General features: G+C 45.3%; 1 protein-coding gene across 1 annotated transcript in view; it reads left to right on the forward strand.

The window, feature by feature from the left end:
* EEPD1 (endonuclease/exonuclease/phosphatase family domain containing 1) overlaps positions 1-13,739 on the forward strand; it is a 62,917-nt gene extending 49,178 nt beyond the window's left edge. Inside the window, exons 3-7 of the mRNA XM_059848680.1 lie at positions 917-1,027; positions 4,366-4,500; positions 5,704-5,836; positions 12,948-13,142; positions 13,241-13,739. Of these exons, the coding sequence (XP_059704663.1) occupies positions 917-1,027; positions 4,366-4,500; positions 5,704-5,836; positions 12,948-13,142; positions 13,241-13,440 (774 nt within the window). The 3' untranslated portion in view covers positions 13,441-13,739. The remainder of the gene's footprint in view (positions 1-916; positions 1,028-4,365; positions 4,501-5,703; positions 5,837-12,947; positions 13,143-13,240) is intronic.
* Positions 13,740-20,543: the final 6,804 nt, after the last annotated feature.

The following is a 20,543-nucleotide window of genomic DNA, read 5'->3' on the forward strand; positions in this document are numbered from 1 at the left end:
GTAAGGAGTTTCAGATCGCAGAAATTCCAGGGTGATTTTTCTTATTTATTTATTTAGTTAGTCAGTTAGTTAGTTACTTACTTACTTGCTTTTATTTAAATCTCAAGATGTTAATCAGGTGAACTCAGGGGCTCTCCACAGGGGCTCTGTCCACAGTTCTGGTATCTCTGATCTGCTGGGCATTAGGATGCAGCCTCTCTAGCTCTGATCCTGGGCATTAGGATGCAGCCTCTCTAGCTCTGACCCTGAGCTTGGACATGTAATGGTGTCTGAGTGCTGTGGCTGTTCAGCAGTGACCAAGGAGATGAGCACCTCTGGGAAGTATGAGAAGGACGTGCTAGAACTGCGTGCAAGTGTGCAGCTGCTTCCTTCATGCACTGAGGAAATTGAGCACGTGTGCCTGGCGTAAAGTCAGAGGAGCCTTAACCCCAAAACTCCAGCTACTGAGCTTGGCCTACACCCTTCCTCTCATGTCGTGCCGGTGGCTGTGTTGTTGGAGTGGGGCCAGCCACGCTATGGGGGCCTCCTGCCTCCAGGAGGATTTGGCAGCTGTTTGTGAAGCCCCAGGCAGGGTTGGATATGGTGCAGCCAGCATCTTCAGAGGCAGCACAGAGGAAACCCCTTTCCAATCAAACAAGTAGCTCTAGAGGAAAAGAAAAGGGTCTGAGGGATAAATGTTCTCCTTGCAGGATCTGCACTGAGTTATTTTAGCTTTTATTTATCTCCAGTTTGGGGGTGAGTCACCCTGGGATGTGGCTCGGACCACCTCCTTTGCAAGCCTTCAGGGAAGGCAGAGAGCGCAGCCTGTGCTCCTCTGTACCTCTTACCACTGCTTTACTACACACTTTATTTTGCAATTTTTTTTTTTAAACTCTCCAAGCTGATGTTATTTTTTTCCCCTTTCCTCTCTCTCTAGTTTTGTATGGAGCTGAACCAGCCGATGCTGCCAAACATCCGCAAGTGGAAGGGCCCTAGAGGATGTTGGAAGGGTGTTGTTTCCGAAAAACCCTCAGGCCAGCTACACAAGGTACATTAATCCCTAAGTCTGAACTTTGGCTTTGCTTTTTTTCCCCCCTCTGACCAAGGACATATTTGAATGTTCAAGGCAATGCTTTTTACAAATCCTTTTTGGCAAGGTTTGCATTTCTTGTTTTTTAAGCTGGCTGTTCCTATAGCTTTTAATTTGACTCTACATTTTGGAAGAATCGTGGCACACTTGTAAGGAGGAAGATGTGCATGTGTATTTGGTGTGTGTGTGTTTTTGGGGGAGGTGGATAAAAGCAGTACAGATACATAGATGAAAAGCCATGCTTTTGGACAAGGTAAGAGTCCTGAGTTTTTCCCCTGGCAGGCTGCAGTGCTTCCAACATTTTTTGTGCGAGTCACCTGAGCTTGCTCCCTGGTGCTGCACTGGCTGGCATTTGGAAGGGCTTCCCATTTTCCTACCCTTTTCCTAGTTTGCAAGTGAAGAGCCCTCAGAGGAGCCCTGCAGCCTGCCATCCTCACCTGGAAGAGTTTACCTTTTGTGTTCCCCAGAGTCCTCAGCACAGGTGTTAAAAATACTGTGGACTCCATTTGAAATCTGCACTGGCAGCATCTTCTGCTCTGACTACATATATATATAAAAAAATATATATGTATATATATATATATATATATATATATATGTATGTTTAAATGGGTACTGCAGGGAGGTACTTCTTTATTAAGGTGGTGACAGCTGCACCTGCCTACCCTTGACAATATTCAAAGTGTAGCTGCACTGGGCTGGATATCCCTGACAGTGCCCAAAAGCAGTTTCTCCCAAGGGAAATCTCTCTTTTTCACCTTTAAGGTTGCTAATGAGTTTTCAGAGCAGTGCCCTCCTTGAGCTGGAGACAGTTGTTGCTGAACAGGGTCATTGTCATGGTGCAGTTGTTGCAGTGTGGATGTTGTTGTGGGTAGAAACAGGATCTGAGATCTGTCACGTAACAAGTAGTGCCTGTTAGCACACGGGGCAGTCTTCAGCAATCTATTGATCCAGAATGATCTATTCTGAGCACTCTTGTTAGTGGCTGCATCTGTGTCTTATAGCCATGCTGCTTAGAATCCACATTTCTCTATTTTGGCTTTTCCAAATCAGGTTGCATCACTGTTCACTGGTTTTGGACTCATGTTTTTGCAGGTGCACCTCCTTTTAGTGCTCTTCTGAGAAAAACCCAAGAATGAGGGTAAAATAAATCCAAACAAAACAAAACCCACCACCTGGGCAGCACAAGGATTGTACTCTAGCAAGACAGACACACAGTGTCAAGAAGGGTGTGGAAAGATACAGAGTGTCTAAATGTGTCTAAAGGTTAATACAATCCACACTTATTTGCAGTGCAGAATGGAAATGCCCTTCAGGACATTTTTATTTGTGGCTGGAGTTTTCCTTTGGGATCTCTTGTTAGGCCAGATCATTAAAGCACTGAATATAAATAGTTGTGCAAAGTTGTCAAAGTAGTTCCCTCTACTTTTTCTCTTTTTACTAAGAATTATTAATAATATATCAGAATTTCTATGTTAAATTCAGAGTCTTTAGTCAGTTCTTTCTTGAGCTGTACTTCCAAAGATAACAATCTTTGGAAGTTTTGACTACAAGGTGACTAAATAAAAATTATCATCCACCTTGTTTTACAGACAGGGATATAAGAATGAACAGTTCCCAAAATATTGGGAGAAATGTGCAGTTAAACTAAGAATAGAAATTTTATCTACTTGGCTCTTCCTGTTAGCTGCTTTAACAGGAATCTGGCTGAGCTGTAGAACCTTTTAGCAAGCCAAAAAGTCTCTTTCTGGGGCTAGTTAGTCCGTCAGGTTTGAGCACCGTGTACACAAATGCAGTGAGGTAACACAGTGTAACCCCAAGAACACAGCGTCTTTGGCACAAGGTGATTTTGGGATGCTGTGTAGGGCTAAATAACAAAAAATGGTGGATGATGCTTCTGGCTTGTGCTTCCATACAGTCTGAACATTTCAACCAGGCAATTACTTTTGACAGCCATGTTGATATGAAGTCTGGAGCCTGGAAATTGCCAACAGTTGTTGGCAGCAGTTTTATTATTTCACATCTTTTCCTGTATCAGTTTTTAGACCTTAGGTTTCTTATTGGTGGAATAATTTTGTCAGTATTTTAAAGTTGACATATCAAAGGAGCTACCAAAGAATTTGAACCAGCCTTAATCCTTTCAAGGCTCTTGGGAAGTCAGTGAAGCAGTTAACACTTTTTTATTGCAGCTGAAATGGAGAAAACTCTTCCTTGCAACAGATTTAATTGTGATTTGCTGAGGGAAGTGGGTTTGAATGATGCCAAGGGAAATGGTGTCTGGGCAGTGGGAGAAGAGGCTGACAGTGTTTGAATTAGATACTGCTGCTGGTGTGACCAGCATAGAAAGCTTTCTGAAAATGCCAATTCCATGTCATGAAGGGATCAAAAAAAAAAAATCCCGTTCAGGATCATAGAAGCAGAGCTGAAAGGAGCAAAGAGCTGAGCATGAAACATACAAGTTGGAAAAGACAGAGAAATTGATAGGGCTGAGAGGTCTAGACCAGATTTCACGCTAAGAGACTGAAGGGGCCGGGATATTTGTAGCTTGCAGCTGAAAAAAGGCAGTGAGATGGTGTGGAGCCTGGGGAGAAGGAAAAACGGTGCACAGCATCGTCTGCTGCAAGCCCTAGCAGTCACCCAGTGAGACCGCAGGGCACCAAACTCATGATTAGACAATTAATCATGAGGGTAACAAACTACCTCATTGCTGACCAGGCTCAGAGGTATCCAATGCCTTGCCTGGAGTAGGAGGAAATGGGGACATGTCAGCCCAAACACGCACATGAGGGGCAGCACCCTTCAGCTCTGCAGTGGTCCTGACCATGCTCTGCTTCTGGAAGATAAAAGAGACTATTAAATTCTTGGCTTTACTGGAGCAGTGCTGGCATTAGCTGGGTGTCCAATAGCCAGTGTGCAGATGTGAGGGGCTGTGAGTAGCAGAGTGATGAGTGTTTCAGCTTGGCACACTCACTCTTCAGTGAAGTCAGTGGAGCTTCCCAGGAAGCATTCCTCCCACATCTGGTGGGAGTTTTGGAAGGGGTGAACTGAAGAAGCCTATTTGTCCTCTGTATCTTCCACTAAAAGCCCAGGAAGCTGTTTCTTCTTTATGCCTTGGGCATAGCCAGTTGGTCTTCCTGCCCTTGGCAGGCACCATGCCTAGATATAGATATCTAGATATAGATATAGATAGATATAAATATAGATGTATAGATAGATAGATATGTGGCTACATTTGGGCAGAATGTTTTGTTTTGACCATATTGTGACCGTCATTTCTCCTTCCTTTTTAATTCCAGGGAGTTGAATATTCTGGCTTCCTCTGGGATACAACAGCTGGCATTGAGCTGAAAGATGCCTCATCTCAGGAGACTGCACAGACTAATGGCAATGGGAGGCACTCGTATCCTCATCCTTATCTTGCACATTTCAAGGTAGCTGCCACAGCACCAGTCCAACCTTGAAGAACTTTTACTAAAAAGAATTTGGCAACGGTGAAAAGAGAGACAGCCTTCTCACAGATAAAAATTTGCATGAGCCTCTGACTCTTATTATCACTGTCCCATGGCTTGATTATGGATAGGTGCTTAATGCACCGTAATACATGTGGTAGTTCACCACAGTCAGTCCTTTCCCTTGCCCCTGTGGGAGCAAACCCTGCTGCAAGGGAGTATTTGAGAACCTGAGGGTCAGTGGATCCTCAATAGCAGCCAGGCCACAGGGCTGGGATTCTTGTCCATGCCACAAGGAGGGATAAGTGCAGGAAGAATGGAAATGAATTTTATTTTTTTATATATATATATATATATATATGAGTATGTGCGTGTGTAAGGCACAGTGCTCCAGTGAGATGGGCTGGCCTATGTTATGTTGCTATCATACTTCAGAGTTTCCATTTTAAAGCTTTTTCACTAGGGCCAAACCTATCTAAAAGAACATCATCACTTTTGGAACCAGTTCTTGGGCATATGCTGGAGCAAACATATGAGCAGAGAGAGCCCATTTCCACACAGGCTGTGATGAAAAGGTCCAGTTTAGGGAACTTGACATCTCTGGTATGATGAGAATGCTTTGAGAGAAGCATTAATTGAGTAATTATTAATAAATAAAGTATTAGTAATTAATTGATGGTACAAATAGGTCAAAATGATTCCCAGACAATGAACAGGAGATTGGAGGGAGCCAACAACTCCTTTCAAGGTACATTAAGTTTCTTGGTTACTCTCTGTGACAAGCCAGGGCTAATCACAAGACAGCAGTAATTAGCCCCTGTAATGACCATGACATTATTTGTAGCTTATTAACAACTGGTTTTGCATAAACTGATTTTCATAAGCAGCTGACTTCCTTCTGCTGACTTTTTCACCACAGTGGTGAAAGGAAGCTGCTTGCTAATGCAAACCAGTTTCCCCAGAACTGAGAGGGTATGAGGTTACTACAAACAAAGCTGCAAAATGCAAATGCCTCCTTCCTCTTCCTCCCCACACTGAGACACCAAGACACACCACATACACAGCAGTGTGAGTCCTACTGCTCCAGATTTACTGCTCAAAGTACTGGGAGCTGGCACGTGGATTTGCATTGTGACCTTCCATCCCCCACGTGCACGGCATTGATTTCTCCTCCTTGCCCCCCAGGTTGGAATGAATGACCTGACCGTGGTTAACCTTCACCTGGCCCTGCCGCCCTCCGCAGCAGAGAACAGCGGGAAGAACCACGACAGCCACAAACTGGCAGCCTGTGCGCAGAGTTTGCAGGAGACTCTGAAAGGTAAGGCAGGGGTTTTTCCTGCCAGCTGTCACACTATCTAATTCAAAGGAATTTATAAAAGAGTGAACTTTGTCTCAGTGAGCATTTTAGAAATACCCTTATCAGCCTCACAATTGTCTTTACCCATATTTGTGTGATGCATAGTGTGATAAATGTGCTTTTCCCTTGCTCGTTGTCTTACAGTCTTTCCTAATTAACACAAACAGCGCAGGAGATCCTACTGGCTTTGACACCATTTTTTCAAATTAAGTTCCTTCTGGTTTTGTGCTACTGTAACAGCAAGTTCTGCCAAAGGAAAGAAAAGTCACTAGAGTTGAGACCCTAGTGCATTAAGTGCTTTGCGGAAATGACACCTACCTGTTATCACAGCAAAGCTTAATTATTTTTTTTTTTCTTCCAAGAGAAATAGTTCTATATATTTAATTTTTGGATAATTGGAAGCTCTTTGGAAAACCCAATGCAAATTTGTAGATGGCTGCTAATGGGAAAAGAGACCAAATCCTGCTTTGGTACCTGGATGTAATATGTAGAATAATTTTTTTGATTTGAAATAAGTTGCTCTGGCTTTACAACAGGATGAAATGAATTTAGATCTGAGCTTGAGCACTGGATTAGGCAGCTGGATTTCTTTACTTAATTTCTGTGAGTTTGCTTTTTACTTTGAAGCTTGCAAATTATGTTTAACTTCCTGCGAAGCAGAACAAAGCAGTTTAGATTCTAAATGTTGCTGATCTTGTTACTGGAACAGAAAAAGTCTAGCCCTTTGTTTACTGCTCAAGAAAGATGTGAAAGAGCTGCAAGGTTATTCGTGTGATGATTTTCAACTTGGCCCAGCTCAGCAAGTTTGGTCTCTTGGAAGTGTTAATGTCCCTTTTGTATAACTCAAGAGGTATTTGCAGTTTTTCTGTGTGTTCTATTGTAGTTCCTTTTGAGCGGCAGAAGCCTGTCAGAGCTATTTTGAGTGCTACTGATTTAAGTGTTTGTCCACGTACTTTAAAATTGGAAAGGATGAAGGTAAACCAAAGGTTCATTTGTTTAATCCCCAAAGGCTGAACTGAAACATGGGATAAATGTGTAGCTCTTCTGAAGTCAACTGAGCTGCACTTCCACTGCATCTAAATTTAGACTGTTGGTGTTCTCTTTATTTCATGTTTTAATATTTTCATATGGCAGGCACATTACTGGAGCATGCTTGTTCTTGGCTTTGTCTTTCACAAAAGAAGAAATTCAGATTCCTCCAAACTTGTGGGATGCAGGTGTGATCTCCTAAGGAAATGGTAGTGCACACACATGTGACTTTGAAGTACTGAATTACCCTGCCAAAATGAATTTCATGCTGAAAATTAGCACCATCCTCCAGTTTCTTCCAAATTAGTCCACCAAATATGGGCAGTAAGAACTGGTTTGTGTGTGGGTATTGCAAATTTGAGTTTCTGTTCCCATTTTGCTAACAGATGCCTGTTCTGTTATCTTTTATTCTTACTAAGAGGCAGGTGAGCACTTGAGGAACAATGTTTACTATCCACAGCCTCCCTTAACACAGGGCATAGTATCTCCGTATTTCTCCCACTAGATCAGTAGGTCCTGGTTCCTTTTTCCCTCTCTTTTCTTCCTTTCATCAGTACTGGAGAGATGCAGTATCTGTTAGCTGCTCATAGCTAACTCTTTGCAGCAGCACTTCTGTGTTCTCTCAAGAGCTCCACCAGTTCGTCTCCAGTGTGGTGACCATGGGCAGCACACAGATGTTATTCTGGATGTCCTGGCAGTGGCTGGACCCAGGAACAGGGTGCTGGGTGGATTGAGAGAGTCCTGAGGAGAACAACTTGCAAGTGCTGGTGGATGAGTGGCTGGACATGACCCAGCCATGTGGACTTGCAGCCCAGAAAGTCAGCCTCATCCCTGGCTGCATCAAAAGCAGCATGGCCAGCAGGGTGAGGGAGGGGATTCTGTCTCTCTAATCTGCTCCCATGTGACCCCACCTGGAGAGCTCTGGGATCTCCAGTGTAGGAAGGACATGGACCTGTTGGAACAAGTCCACAGAAGGGCTGTGAAGATGATCAGAGGGCTAGAACACCTCTCCTGTGAAGAAAGGCTGAGGTATCTGGGGTTGTTCAGTCTGAAGAAGAGAAGACTTAGGGAATATCTTACAGCAGTCTTCCAGTACCTGAAAGGGGCCTACAAGAGAGCTGAAGAGGGACTTTTTATGAGGACATGTAGTGATGGAACAAGGGGGAATGGCCTTGAACTGAAAGAGGGTAGTTTTAGATGAGATATTAGGAAGAAATTCTTGATAATGAGGGTGGTGAAGCACAAGTTGCCCAGAGTATCTGTGGATGCTCTTCCTTTGCAGAATTCAAGGCCAAGCTGGATGGAGCTTTAAATGATCTGGTTTAGTGGGAGGTGTCCCTGCCCATGGCAGGGGGCTCAAACTAGATGATCCCTAAAGGTCCCTTCCAACACAAACCATTTTGCGATTCTGTGATATCTTTTTCCACGTGGCTTGCCAACATTCCATGGGTTACCCATGCATCTGGGACTGGGCTTACAAGACTTCTGAGAAGACTTAGCAGCCAATGTAACATCACATCCGTCCATCATATGTGTGTCACTCTGTCCAGGAAGGATTTGAGCATTTAAGAGTCTGTTTAATTCATGAGGGAAATCATGGCAAAATCAGGGAGTGTGTCCTACAGATGTCCCCTTGCCCTGCCATGAAGCAAAGGATGGTTTCCCAGTTCCTGCAGAGAGGCAGATTTCAACACTGCAGACCTTCTGCAGGCACTGTCAGTTCCTCAGCTGATTGCCTTGGCACACCAGAGCTCAGCCACTGCAGCAGAGGGCTGAGTTAAGCTTCTGCTTTGCTTTGCTGGCCAAGAGCCACCCACAGGCACTGCCAAAATTTGCCAGTGCTTTAGTGAATTTGAAGATGCCTTTGCAAACAGACCAGACTTATTTTTTCACCTGAGGAGTTCCCCATTGACAAGGCACAGTTGCTTTGGGCCCAGAGGGTGTGAACATGTGTGAGAGCACTGCTGAGAGGTCATGAACAGGACACGTGCCTGGCTGCTGTGGGCTTTACGCCACCCCGTCCCAACAGATGGAGGCTCTGGGTCCTTGTGGACAGTACCGTCTGTGTCAGACACCTTTGCAGCAGAAGATTGGTTGTTAAGAGAGCTTCTACTGCTCTGTCTGTTGGAGGAGGAAGAGGACCAGATTGCATTGGCCAAGGAGCCTCTGGCTCCTGAGGAGCAGAATCAAGCCCTGCCAGTCTTGAACACATTTCTTCCAAAAGAGGAAAATCACAGCACAGCATCAATAGCATTGTCTTAATTTTCTGCTTTTCTCTCCATCTGATTGTAACTATGGGCATCATGATGGCAGTTTTTGATCAGTTATCATCCCTCATTATGAGCAAGGGCATGATTTCTTCCAGAGCTTTTGCTAAGTTTGGCTGAGAGCCATTGGGGCTCATCCATGAGACCCCTGAGAGCTGCAGCTGCTGTAGGCAGCTCTGCTCCCTGCCTCTGCTGAGAGACCCAGGAGTGTCCAGTGAGACAGGGTCACACACTTGGGAGCATCCAGGCGGGTTCACTTCCTTCCCTCTCATGGCTGGATGTCTGTCAGGGTCTTGGGAGGCAGACAGACACAAAACTGCAGTGCTGGCGTGCATGATGTTGTTGTTGCAGGAGCTGGCAGAGGTACGAGCAGGGCTGAGAGTGAGCCAGGATGAAGGGGAAATGAAGTTGGTCGTTGTCTAGAAAACTGGTTGTGTGCTCTTCCTTGCTTAGCACAGGGCTGCCTGATGTATTCCACACTCCTTTGCAGTCTTAGGAGCTCCTGTCAGAGGGGAACCAAGAGCACTCCCTTCTCTCCCCCAATGGCAAATGCGGTTTCAGCTTCTTTAACAAGCTCCAGCCTATTCTGTCTGTCAACTTTACACTTTGTTATGATTTTATGCCTAGTTATTCTGCATGCAAATTCTAAATGGGTGAAGAATATAGCGATTCCCTCCCTGGGCAGTCAGCTTCAAGCTGACTGCTTACCTCCTTCCAAGCGTACATCCAAGTGCTGGATCATTTATCCTCTGCTATTTCTAACCTCTCCAGAATGGAAAGGTTAAAATTTTCAGTCAGTTAAAATTTTCACTTGTAAGTACAGTGGGGTTTTTTCATAGATATTTCATGTAAGGGAGGTAGTCTTGAAGATTTGCTAAAAAAAGCATGAATAGTTTAGGATAGGATAGAATAGATTTTGTGCATAATCAAAGTACTGCTGTTAAGATCCCAGCCTGTCTATCATTTTTAAATACCAAGGATGTGCTCCAGAGGTTTCTGTAATGCCCTTTTCCAACATAGTGTGGAGATAAAAGCATGAAAGGAGCCAAGTGCTGCCTGGGCCATTAAGCAAGTGTTAGCACTGAAGGACCAAAGTTACATTTCAGGCTTCCTGGTCCTGCCAAACAAGAAATCTTGCAAAAGATCTTTGTCATAAGATGTATTCACAACTACCAGCTCACAGCAGGCATGGTCATCCCATTAAACAAAGACTGATTTTTCTTTTGGGTTCTGATGGAGCTTAAAAAAACTCAAGTTCAGATTCAGTTGGGTTTTTTTCCTTCAAAGGCGGGAACACTGCTGTAATGACTGCTTTATAGAATAGTATTTAAACTTTGTGTTATTTATAATACGATTTGTGACTTACAAAGGGTAGAGAAACCACAAATAATTTCACTAACTATTCATTGCCCCTCTGCATCTTAGCAAGCACCATGTTTTGAAGTATTTGTAAGTTGTATCCCCTCAGTGTCACTTGCTCTCTTGCCCTTTCCCAATTCATATTTTCTGCACTGCAAGACAGGAGTGGAATAGATTTTGTTGAGTTGTGCTCCCTCTCCTGGATAGCGACTTCTACAGCAACAGCAAAATATGAGGTTTATCCAGAGCACTGAGTGTGGTAGAGAAAGTCTGTCCATCCCATCCCCTCTCATACTTCAATCCCAGGAAAGAAAAAGCTTATAGGCTATTCATAGATCTCTCCTCTGAAGTCAGCTTTGGGACAATTTTTTTTTTTTTTGTGCATCCTTCTTGAGTGTCAAGCAGTGACTTAGCAGCATCTCTAGTCAGCTCTCAGCATTCTTCTTCAGTTGTCTTGTCAGACATTTCTGGCAGTGGTTTGAGATGGGCAGAGGTGTGTGCTTTGTCCTCTTACCCAAGGGCACAGCTGGAATGTCTGCATCCTTATCTGTGGGGCTAGGAGAGCATACATTGTGGATATGAGATGAAGGGTCTGGAGTTTCTATTCTCCCTCATTAGGGTTGGAAACAAAACATAACTGAAGTAATTTTCTGTTCTAAGTTGAGCAGTATCCCTTCAGTCAGCCAGGCAGAAGAAAGTTGGTGTAGTCAGGGAGTGTCTGTGTGGTTTCTCAACTCATCTTCTGCCATCAGGCTTGCAGACTGTTCCTTGGTCCTATTCCTTGGGATTTTTTTTATGCAGAGGTTAGAATGAGCACTGCACTTTTGGCGCTGTGATGTATACCAGCATAAGGCTGCATCTTCCTGGGTGTCTCACAAAAGTGTCCTTGAATCTTAAAGAAAATCTGTTAAAAAAAAGTCCACATAAGCTAAAGCCAGAAGATATTTCTTGCAGAAAAACAAAACAAAAAAAGAGACACAGGTTTCTAAAAAGCTCTGAGACTAAAACTGCTTGTCTTTGAGTTTGTCACTAACAGGAAGTAGCAAGGAAAAGACGCTAATCTTTGGGCTCCAGTAATACTTGTCTCTCACAGTACCCTTCTGGACAAAATGTCCAGCACACAGCTGGATAACCATGTTACATGATGGGTGGGCAACCAGGTAACAGATCAGGCCCAAAAATTTACAGTGAATGGGGTGACATCAGGCTGGCATCTGGTCACAAGGGGGGTTCCACAGGGCGCCATCCTTGGCCCAGTTCTTGTTAGCATCTTTAGTAATGGACATGGGACTTGAAGGAATTCTAAGTTTGGAAACAACACTACATTGTGAGGAGCTGTCTGCTCCCTTGAGAGCAGACAGGTTCTGCAGAGAGACTTCAACAAACTAAAGAGATAGAAAACCACCAACCATATGAAGATTAACAAGTTCCAGATTCTGCACCTGGGATGGGGCAACCCTGGTTGGGTGCACAGACTGGGGAATGAGAGGTTGAAGAGCAGCCCTGTGGAAAAAAGACCTGGGGATCCTGGTTGATGGCAAGCTGAACATGGGTCAGCAGTGCCCTGGCAGCCAGGAGGGCCAACCTCGGGCACATCAGGCACAGCATCACCAGCTGGGCAAGGGAGGGGATTGTCTTGCTCTGCTCTACTCTTCTGCTTCTGGCCTCACTTTGAGTTCTGGGGGCAGTTTGGGGTGTCACAATATAAAAAAGACATTCAGCTGTTAGAGAGTGTCCAGAGGAACACCATGACGACGGTGAAGGGCCTTGAAGAGAAGTTGTATGAAGAGCATCTGAGGTCACTTTTCTGTTCAGCCTGGAGGAGAGGAGACTGAGGGGAGATCTCATTGTGATCTTGAACATCCTCAGGAGGGTAAGAGGAGGGGCAGATACTGATCTCTTCACTTTTGTGCCCAGGGACAGGACCTGAGGAAATGGCCTGAAGCTGAGTTCAGAGGTTTAGGTGGGGTATTAAGAAGTTCCTCGCCCAGAGAGTGCATGGGGACAGGCTGCCCAGAGAAGTGATCACAGCAGAAAGCCTGCCTGAGTGTTTGGACAGTGCTCTCAGGCACATGGTGTGACTTGGGGTATCCTGTGCAGGGCCAGGAGTTGGACTTGCTGACCCTTATGAGGCCCTTGCAACTTCCAGCATTTTCTATGATTCTATGACCCTATAATAAATGAGATTATATTTAAAAACAAGCATCAAATATGTACTGGCTGGTTTTATTGTCATGAAGAGAATGGCCATGAGTAAACAGTCAGTGGAAAGGGCTTTAAACAGCATTTCTTTCAGGAGTTCAGAATGCAATTTGTTTATTCAGTATTTGTATTTTTCCTTTTTCCATTAATCCTCTTGTACTTGAGTGATGGATGTCCATTCCTCCCATTCTTTTTCTATTTTTCTTGTTTTCTAGGAGAAAAAGATGTAATAATCCTTGGAGATTTTAACCAGGCCCCAGACAGCAGCGACCATGACATCCTGAGGAAGGAGAAGTTTCACCACCTGGTCCCTTCCAGCACCTTCACCAACATCAGCACAAAGAACCCACAAGGGTCCAAGTCGCTGGATAACATCTGGATCAGTCGGAGCTTGAAAAAGGTTTTCACAGGTAGAGTTGCTTGAGTGAAGTCGTGTAACCTTGAGTTGGGTTCGCCTCGCTTTGGGCGGTGTCACCTAACGTTTTCCCTGTGACTCTCTTTAATGCAGGCCACTGGGCTGTCGTGCGAGAAGGGCTCACAAACCCATGGATCCCTGATAACTGGTCCTGGGGTGGGGTGGCCTCAGAGCACTGCCCCGTGCTCGCTGAGTTTTACCTGGAAAAGGACTGGAACAGGAAGGAGGTGACGCGGAATGGGAACGGGGTGACGGTTGAACGCAGCGACTCCCACACTAAGCACGAACGATGACGTGAACTTGAGGGTGCCTCTCCTGCCACCCAGGGAAGGCTCTGGTCACTCATGACTCCACGGCAGAGCAGGACTGCCTTCCCCTCCCTCTCCTTCCTGCTCTCCTCCCTGCACCTAGAAAGCATCAGCACTTGATTTTGGTGGTCCTTGCTTTGTGCCCCTCCTGGACAGTTCTGGATGGAGCCTCATGGCAGCAGAACAATCTGCAACTTTTTCCAGGGACATGGTGGACATTTCCACACCTGGAGATTTGGATAAGAATTGTACAGAAAATAAAGTGTACTTTTAATACTGGAAAAGCTCTTTGCTGAAATGCAGCTGAACAAGGTTTTGCTGGGAGGGGGAAGGGCGGGTGATGGTTATTTTCCTTTGCCTGCTTGTAAATTGAAGTAGTAAGAGAGGCCCCAAAAAGAGAGACACAGTGGACATTCTTGGCAAGTCTCAAATGCCATTCAGGACTTGCAAAAGCTGCTGGAGCTGATACCTATGTGACCTGCAGTGAGTAGTGCCTCTGCCCCAGCCTGGAGAGACACTGTTCCTCCACAGCCCCATGTAGGCACCCCCTCCTCCTTCCTTACACTGCTGGCAGGGTAATTTTGCCCCAGAATAGCATCCTGGAGCTTGACTTTGTCTTTTTGCTTGGTGCGACATTCAGTGTTGGGTTTTCTTCCTGCACAATAGTTTTCAGGAGCTGGGAAAGCGCCAACTTCTCCCTCTGCATAGCCAGGTCCTCTTCTCAGTGCCCTTTATCGTGCTACCTTTGGGCATCTCAGCATCTCACAGGAACAGCCCATGTCCTCTGGGCCTGCAGCTGGCATCAGTGAGATGTAGCCATGGGTCTTTGTGTAGGAGTCAGTGTTCTGCAGGCCATGCATCCTGGAGGTCTATGGATGAGCCCATATTCATGTGATCCCTGCAGGGGCTGGCCCACATGAGGTACTGACCTCCAAAAGTCCATTGACTTTTTTAGGGGGGTTCAGTTTCTCCCTCTGGCAGACCAGGCAGTTTTGCATCCCTTTCCTGAGCCTCACTGCTATGTAAGCCTGGTTCACTCACCACAACAACCACAAATACAGCGTGTGGTCATTGTCCATATGGCAGGGATGGGGCTGCTTCCAAGGAGGTTTGGGTTCTCTGCATGTCCTGGGTGGGGGCACTTCAGTCAGTGCCCTGCCTCGGCAGCACCAGGAAAGGAGTGCTGAATTTGCCACTCACGTGAGATTTTTCATGCAGCAATCAATAACCAGTGACCTGGAAGGGAAACATAGCAGCACTTCAGCATCTGCAAAATAAATAGGTTGAGTGTGACAGATGCTGAGCTGGCCCCTAACCCAGTGCCTAGTGCTCTGGGCTGCAGATGACCACACATTTTGCTGCTGAGAGGAAAGAAAAGTTCTCTGGCATGGCTCACTACTCTTGACAGCAGTGCCACACCAAAGGAGATGTTGTAACTGAGGGTTTTAGAGCAAAACTGTAAAATATTATTGCAGTATTTTTATTACTCTAATTTTCTGAGATATCACCTCGTTTCTAATGACTCAATAATAACTAATTTCTCAACAACTAAGTAAATTCCCATGCAAACACAGGCAGTTGAACAGCTTTTCTATCTGTATGCAAACCTAAACCCAGAAAAAGGTGGCATAGCGTGGGGGGTACTCTCAAACTGAGGGAGATTTCAAGGATATTTCAAGAGGTCAAGTGAATGAACTAAGAACTCAGAACATCAGACCAAAAATGTACCTTTAGTTGCTCAACACTCCCTGTTGAAAATGGAAGGTGCAGGCACTTATTTCTGCTCATTAAAGAAACTAGCCAAAGACCTTGGCTCCAGCTTTCATTCTCAATCCTTGCTGCAACTTTGTCCTTTTCAATCAGGCACAATTTTGCTGCCCTCTTTTAATTTGAGCAGCACCAGATTCCCCAAGAAACTCTCACTGGATAATTGCAAAATATAGGCAAAGATGCAATAGAGTTGCCTTAGTCAAATGAATATTACATGAGGTGAGAGGCAGTAATATACCCAAGAACACACTCACTCTCTTGTACCAGCTACTGTTTCCTTGCTATAAATATGTTTGGAGGCTGAAATTATTTTACAGCTCTAGAAATAAAACTTGGAAAGAGCAGATTCCGTTTATTCTGCTGCGGGTGTAAATAAGTGCAGAGGCACCGAAGCCTAGAGAAGAACCTGCAGCCTCCTGAGCAGGTGACAGTGCTCACAGGTGCTGCAGGGACCCTTGCTTTGGCTCATGAGTTAACAGGGGCTGCCGGGGTGGGAAATGAGCTGAGCCCCCTTCATAACCCATGTGTGAGCTGTAGGGAAAGTTAATGAGGCTGGTCTGAAGCCCAGAGGTTCCTCAGCCCAGTGGAGAGCTCTGGAAAGGTGATTACTGGGTGGATAAAAAGATGCATTGGGATAAGATGGGAGGAGGATGGAGGAATTGGATATCTACAGGTGGGATTCTGCCTTGTGTGGAGCATCTGTATAAGGTATGTGCCTGGTTACTTCATGTTGGCAATCAGCAGTGCCTCACTGTGTCTCACTGGTTTTAAAAAGTTTGTTTTTTTCTGACAACCCTGGAGGAGGATGAGGTGGTTGTGAGTTTGATGGATTTTGGATTTCCCAAGATCTGTTGTGCTATAGTTGTTCAGAAGCTGAAGTGGTGGCTGTGTTCCTCCTGCCCCTGTGGGAGCAAACCTGAACAGCAATTTTATTTCAAGATGCTCCTAGTGCAAGCTCTGCTGGCCCAGCTGGCTGTGGCTTTAGTGCCCAGGCAGTGCCAAGGAAGGCAGCTACTAAGGAGGGGGTACAGAAGCAGTGAGCCATTCTTACAGAAGGGTGGATACACCTTACACACCTTGGGGTCCCCTCAGAAGCCCAAATTTTGTGAGGCAGGGTCCTGCTTCATTAGTAATGTCACCAATGGCTAGAGGCTGATTTGGTCCAGGTTTAATTTTTTGTGAGGCCATTTATCTCAGCTGTGCAGAGTGAAGGTTGGTGAAGCTCTTCCCTGCCCACTGCACATGGAGCCTTGTCCACCTCCTTACAACAAAGTGCTGCCTCCTGTCCCCTGCTGACATGTGCCAGCCCCAGACCTCCCCTGGCCAGGGGACATGGTGACAGCTGATGCACAGCACATCACAGGTCCCTATGGTGGATGTGGCTGGTGAGACCTCACTGTGGTGGCTTCTGCAGGGAGCTCCCTCCTCCTTCTGGCAGGAGAGGCAGCTCCTGAAAAAAACACATTTGAGTTTCTACCTTTTAGCATCTTCTGGAAAAAGCCTGAAGCAGCATCAAGCTCACCAAGGCTGAGGGGCCCATTTCTAGCATTTGGCCTCTTTGCTCCTCACAATGAAAGCTTTTCAATTATTCTCAGCCAAAGTATTCTCCTTCCCTATTTGCTCTGACCCATTTGCTTCATGAGAAACCCTCTGCTTTGTCCTATGAACTCTCTTAAAGAACTTGGCAAATGTCCATTTGGTCACCTGGCTTTGCAGTGTTGTTGCACTGCAGTGTTGCAAGCCATCTAAAAAAGGAAGTGTGATGTAGAAGGGTTTAGAGAGTTGCTAAAAACCTCTGAGGAGCAAACACAAGGAAATAACTGTCCTGGAGATGAACTTCCAAGAACCAGGTTGTGGCAGCAGTGGGTTGATAAATCCTGATGCAGCAGGCAGGAGTGGAGGTTTGACTGTACAAGTTAATCAGCCTTGGTCTTGGCACTCTTAAACCCTAAGGGGAGTCAGTGCTCCGTGTTCCTAGAAAATGACAGAACAGGGTCAGTCCAGGGGACTTCAAGGTTTCCCTAGACATCTAAATGCTACCTTTTGACATGGAGTTGATTTTTGGTTTTAAACCTGGTGTTTTGATGGAGCATTCTGGCCCCAGGCAGGAGCCAGATGTGATGGTAAGCAGAGCTCCCGGGTCAGCAGCTGCTGTTCACTGGGAGCACATCAGGTCATAAATTTAAGTACTCAGAAATTAGGTGGAAATGTCCCATATTTAGGTTATGAGCTTTTCCTTAGCTGCAGGAAGCAAGGCAAAGTCGTGCAGGCATTTCCTGGCCGCTGATTTTAACACTTTTGTACGGAGTTTCAAGAGAGGAAAAGCTTTATAGGAGGCTTATGTTCTTTGTTTTTCCTAAGCAAAATGTAAAGTTCTCCCCCATGCTAGTAGTCACACTGACTGTGAATCAGGGCTCTTGTGGGAAACAGCCTGCAGCAGCTTTTTTCATCCCCAGAAGAGGTGCAGCAGTGGGTTTCTGTGAGCTGGCTGCTCTCAGAGTGACTGGAGGGCCATGCCAGCAGACTGCACAGCTCTCACTGTCAACACTCAGCAGTTCTGGGTTGCTTCCCACATTCCATAGAGCAGGACAAGACCACAATTACAGACAGAGTCCTTGTCTGCTTGTCTGGTTTTTAGGGTTTTAAGCCTTAAGCAATTTTTACCTCTGCATGTGTAGGTAAGAAAGCTCCTTTGTAAAATCAAAGTAGCTAAAAGGATTTACTCTGAAGTACCTAGAGGTTAGGTGTACACTTAGGAAATATGTTGCTGGATGACCCTTTTATGACCCATTCTTCTGGCCATCTCATAACCCTGCACAATGAGATGTTCCCAGCCTGAGGGATGTCCAAATTTCTCTTTATCAGCTGTGTGAAAGGCCTCATTTAAAAAGGGAAAAAAATGGAATGTGCACAGACCTGAACTACAATACTGCTCAAACTTTATGTGAGAACACAAGGAGCACCAGGGGGTCAGAGCACCTTCCCACCAGATTTTAGAGAGCGACCTTCAGGGAAGCTTTTCCTTCAGACCTCCTTACTTCCTTGTCTATAGACAAGAGAAGCTGCCTTGCAGCTGAGTGGTCAATTTACCTGCCCCCATTCTTACTGCCCAAAATTCTCAGCAGGATCCCACAAAGGGCACCTTGGTACCCTTGCACACCCTCCTTTGGGGGAACCTTACCTTGATTCCTTCAAGTGCACAGCCATTGTTCCTTTTACTGACCAAGGGTGCTGGGAGCTGGAGGAGTGTGCACTAGAGAGACTGGGAAATGGGGAAGGACAGAGATGAGACAACAGATGGAGGAGTGAATCTCCACTGGAGGCTTCTCCACATGGTCCTCTGGTGACATTCCTGCCCATGCCTGGAAAAGCTTCTTGGCTGAAAGTTGTATGGGAAGATCAAAAATACAGGACAGCATAGCTTTAAAACACTGCCAGGAGGAGAGGAAGAAGAGGTTGACTTACAGTTCACCTGTGAATTTTTTGGTGGGTGGGAGGAATTTGCTTATTTTCTAGGCTCAGAGATGCATGATATGGTAGTGAATATATTCCTTAGATAAAACGGAACGTGAAGGACTTGGATTTAAAAAAAGCAGCCTGATGGACGAGTGCTAGAGACCAGGACAAAAGTCAGACAAGAGAGAAATAAGCCAGTAAGCTGGAGAAAACAGCCTCTTGCTTGGAATGTGCCACAAATGGAAACTGGGCCCTAAAATATAAATGTGAGACCCTCCAAGTGTCCTTTTCAGAGCACGCCTAGGACAGGGCCTGAATATGAGCCCAGCTCTGCTGTACTGGAGTAGCTGTGAAGTGGAATTGCACAGATCCAGTGAGAAGGTCCCTGCAGGGAGGTGTCCATCCCACTCTGACCCTGGGGGATGGCAGGAGTACCATGGCTTCATGCCAGCCCCTCCTGCGCCACCATCTGCATTTCTCCCACCACCAACTTTTTTAGGAATTTTCTCCAGGAATTTTTTCTTTTCAAAACCATGTCTATACAACCTGACCCTGCTCACTCATGAGAGCCCTGTTTGTGGGCTCTCTATTCCTGCTCTTTCCTTCTTCACGCTGTGGCCAGTGCAGTTCCAACTTCAGCTTCAGTTTCTTCACTTCCTTCTTCTAAAGAGCTGAAATAATGCTGTGCATAGACACCTCAGAAAAAGATGTTTAAAGTGTCTCAGGGATACTGTGTGATTGGGGGAGATACAAAACATTTCAGTAGCAGCACAAAAAGTTAATTTGGACAACTTTAATGGGAAGGGTAAGGATATGCCTTGAAAGGTAATCCTGATGACATCTTTCTGCAATGGAATCAATGTAAATGAAAGGGTTTAAAATTCAATATCCAGATTTTCTGGATTTAATATAGACTGTGAGAAGTCTCTAATTGTTCATCAAAGCCAAAATAGATTCTCCTTTCTGTATCTCAGACACTCATTTTAAACTGCATACTGAAAAAAAGTCCTCTAACTTAATTTTGTGTTAATATATTACGGAAGTTACTAATACACTTTTAAATGAATATTCCCTGAACTGGACAGACCAAAAAAAAAAATAAATAAATAAAATCCCCCCAAACAAAGCCAGACAAAATAATTGTTCCAGCTGTTTCCTTTTGCCTTTCTCTTGGCTTAGACAAGGTGTCTCTCAACTTCCACTCTGACTCATGTGTCTCCAGATTTCCATCCCAGTTTCCAGCATAAATGATTTCCATCTTTCTTTCCTTTCAGAGAACCTTGGTGCTTAAGTTGCTTCTCAAACTGCTGGCAGGACATTCAGCTTCACAAGTCTGGTACTTGAGTGCTGCAAAAAATCTTCAGAGCTGCATTGGTCCTGCAGATCCCCTGTAACAAATGTCGGATTTATTCAGTACTGAAATAGACCTGCCAGTGATGGCTGAGGGCTGTGTTTCACCCTGCTGATGCTGTACAAGCGGTGTCAGAGATGCATGGGGCAAGGGACAACAGTGGTGGTTTGAGAGCCTTTGAAGGAACAGATTTCAGGCCATGTTTTCCATACTTCCTAGGGAAAGGGAATACGGTGTGATAATACTTAGCAGGCTTGCAAGGAAAATTAGCAACTGACTTTGAAAAATATTCCCTTTAAAAAGAACCCACAACCCTTGAATATCACCCTTACTTACACATAAGGAGCTGAGCCATAATGAGATGACGGGACTCCTTGGAGATAAGTAAGAACATTTTATAATGTGAGAGGGGATGGGGAGCAGCAGGGGAGGGGGGGTGGATCAAAGTGTTATAGTGGAACATTTGGAGTTGCCATTTCCCACATGGATGGTGCTGAGAATTGCATTGCAG

This window comes from Haemorhous mexicanus, chromosome 1 (assembly GCF_027477595.1).
Source record: "Haemorhous mexicanus isolate bHaeMex1 chromosome 1, bHaeMex1.pri, whole genome shotgun sequence".
NCBI lineage: Eukaryota > Metazoa > Chordata > Aves > Passeriformes > Fringillidae > Haemorhous > Haemorhous mexicanus.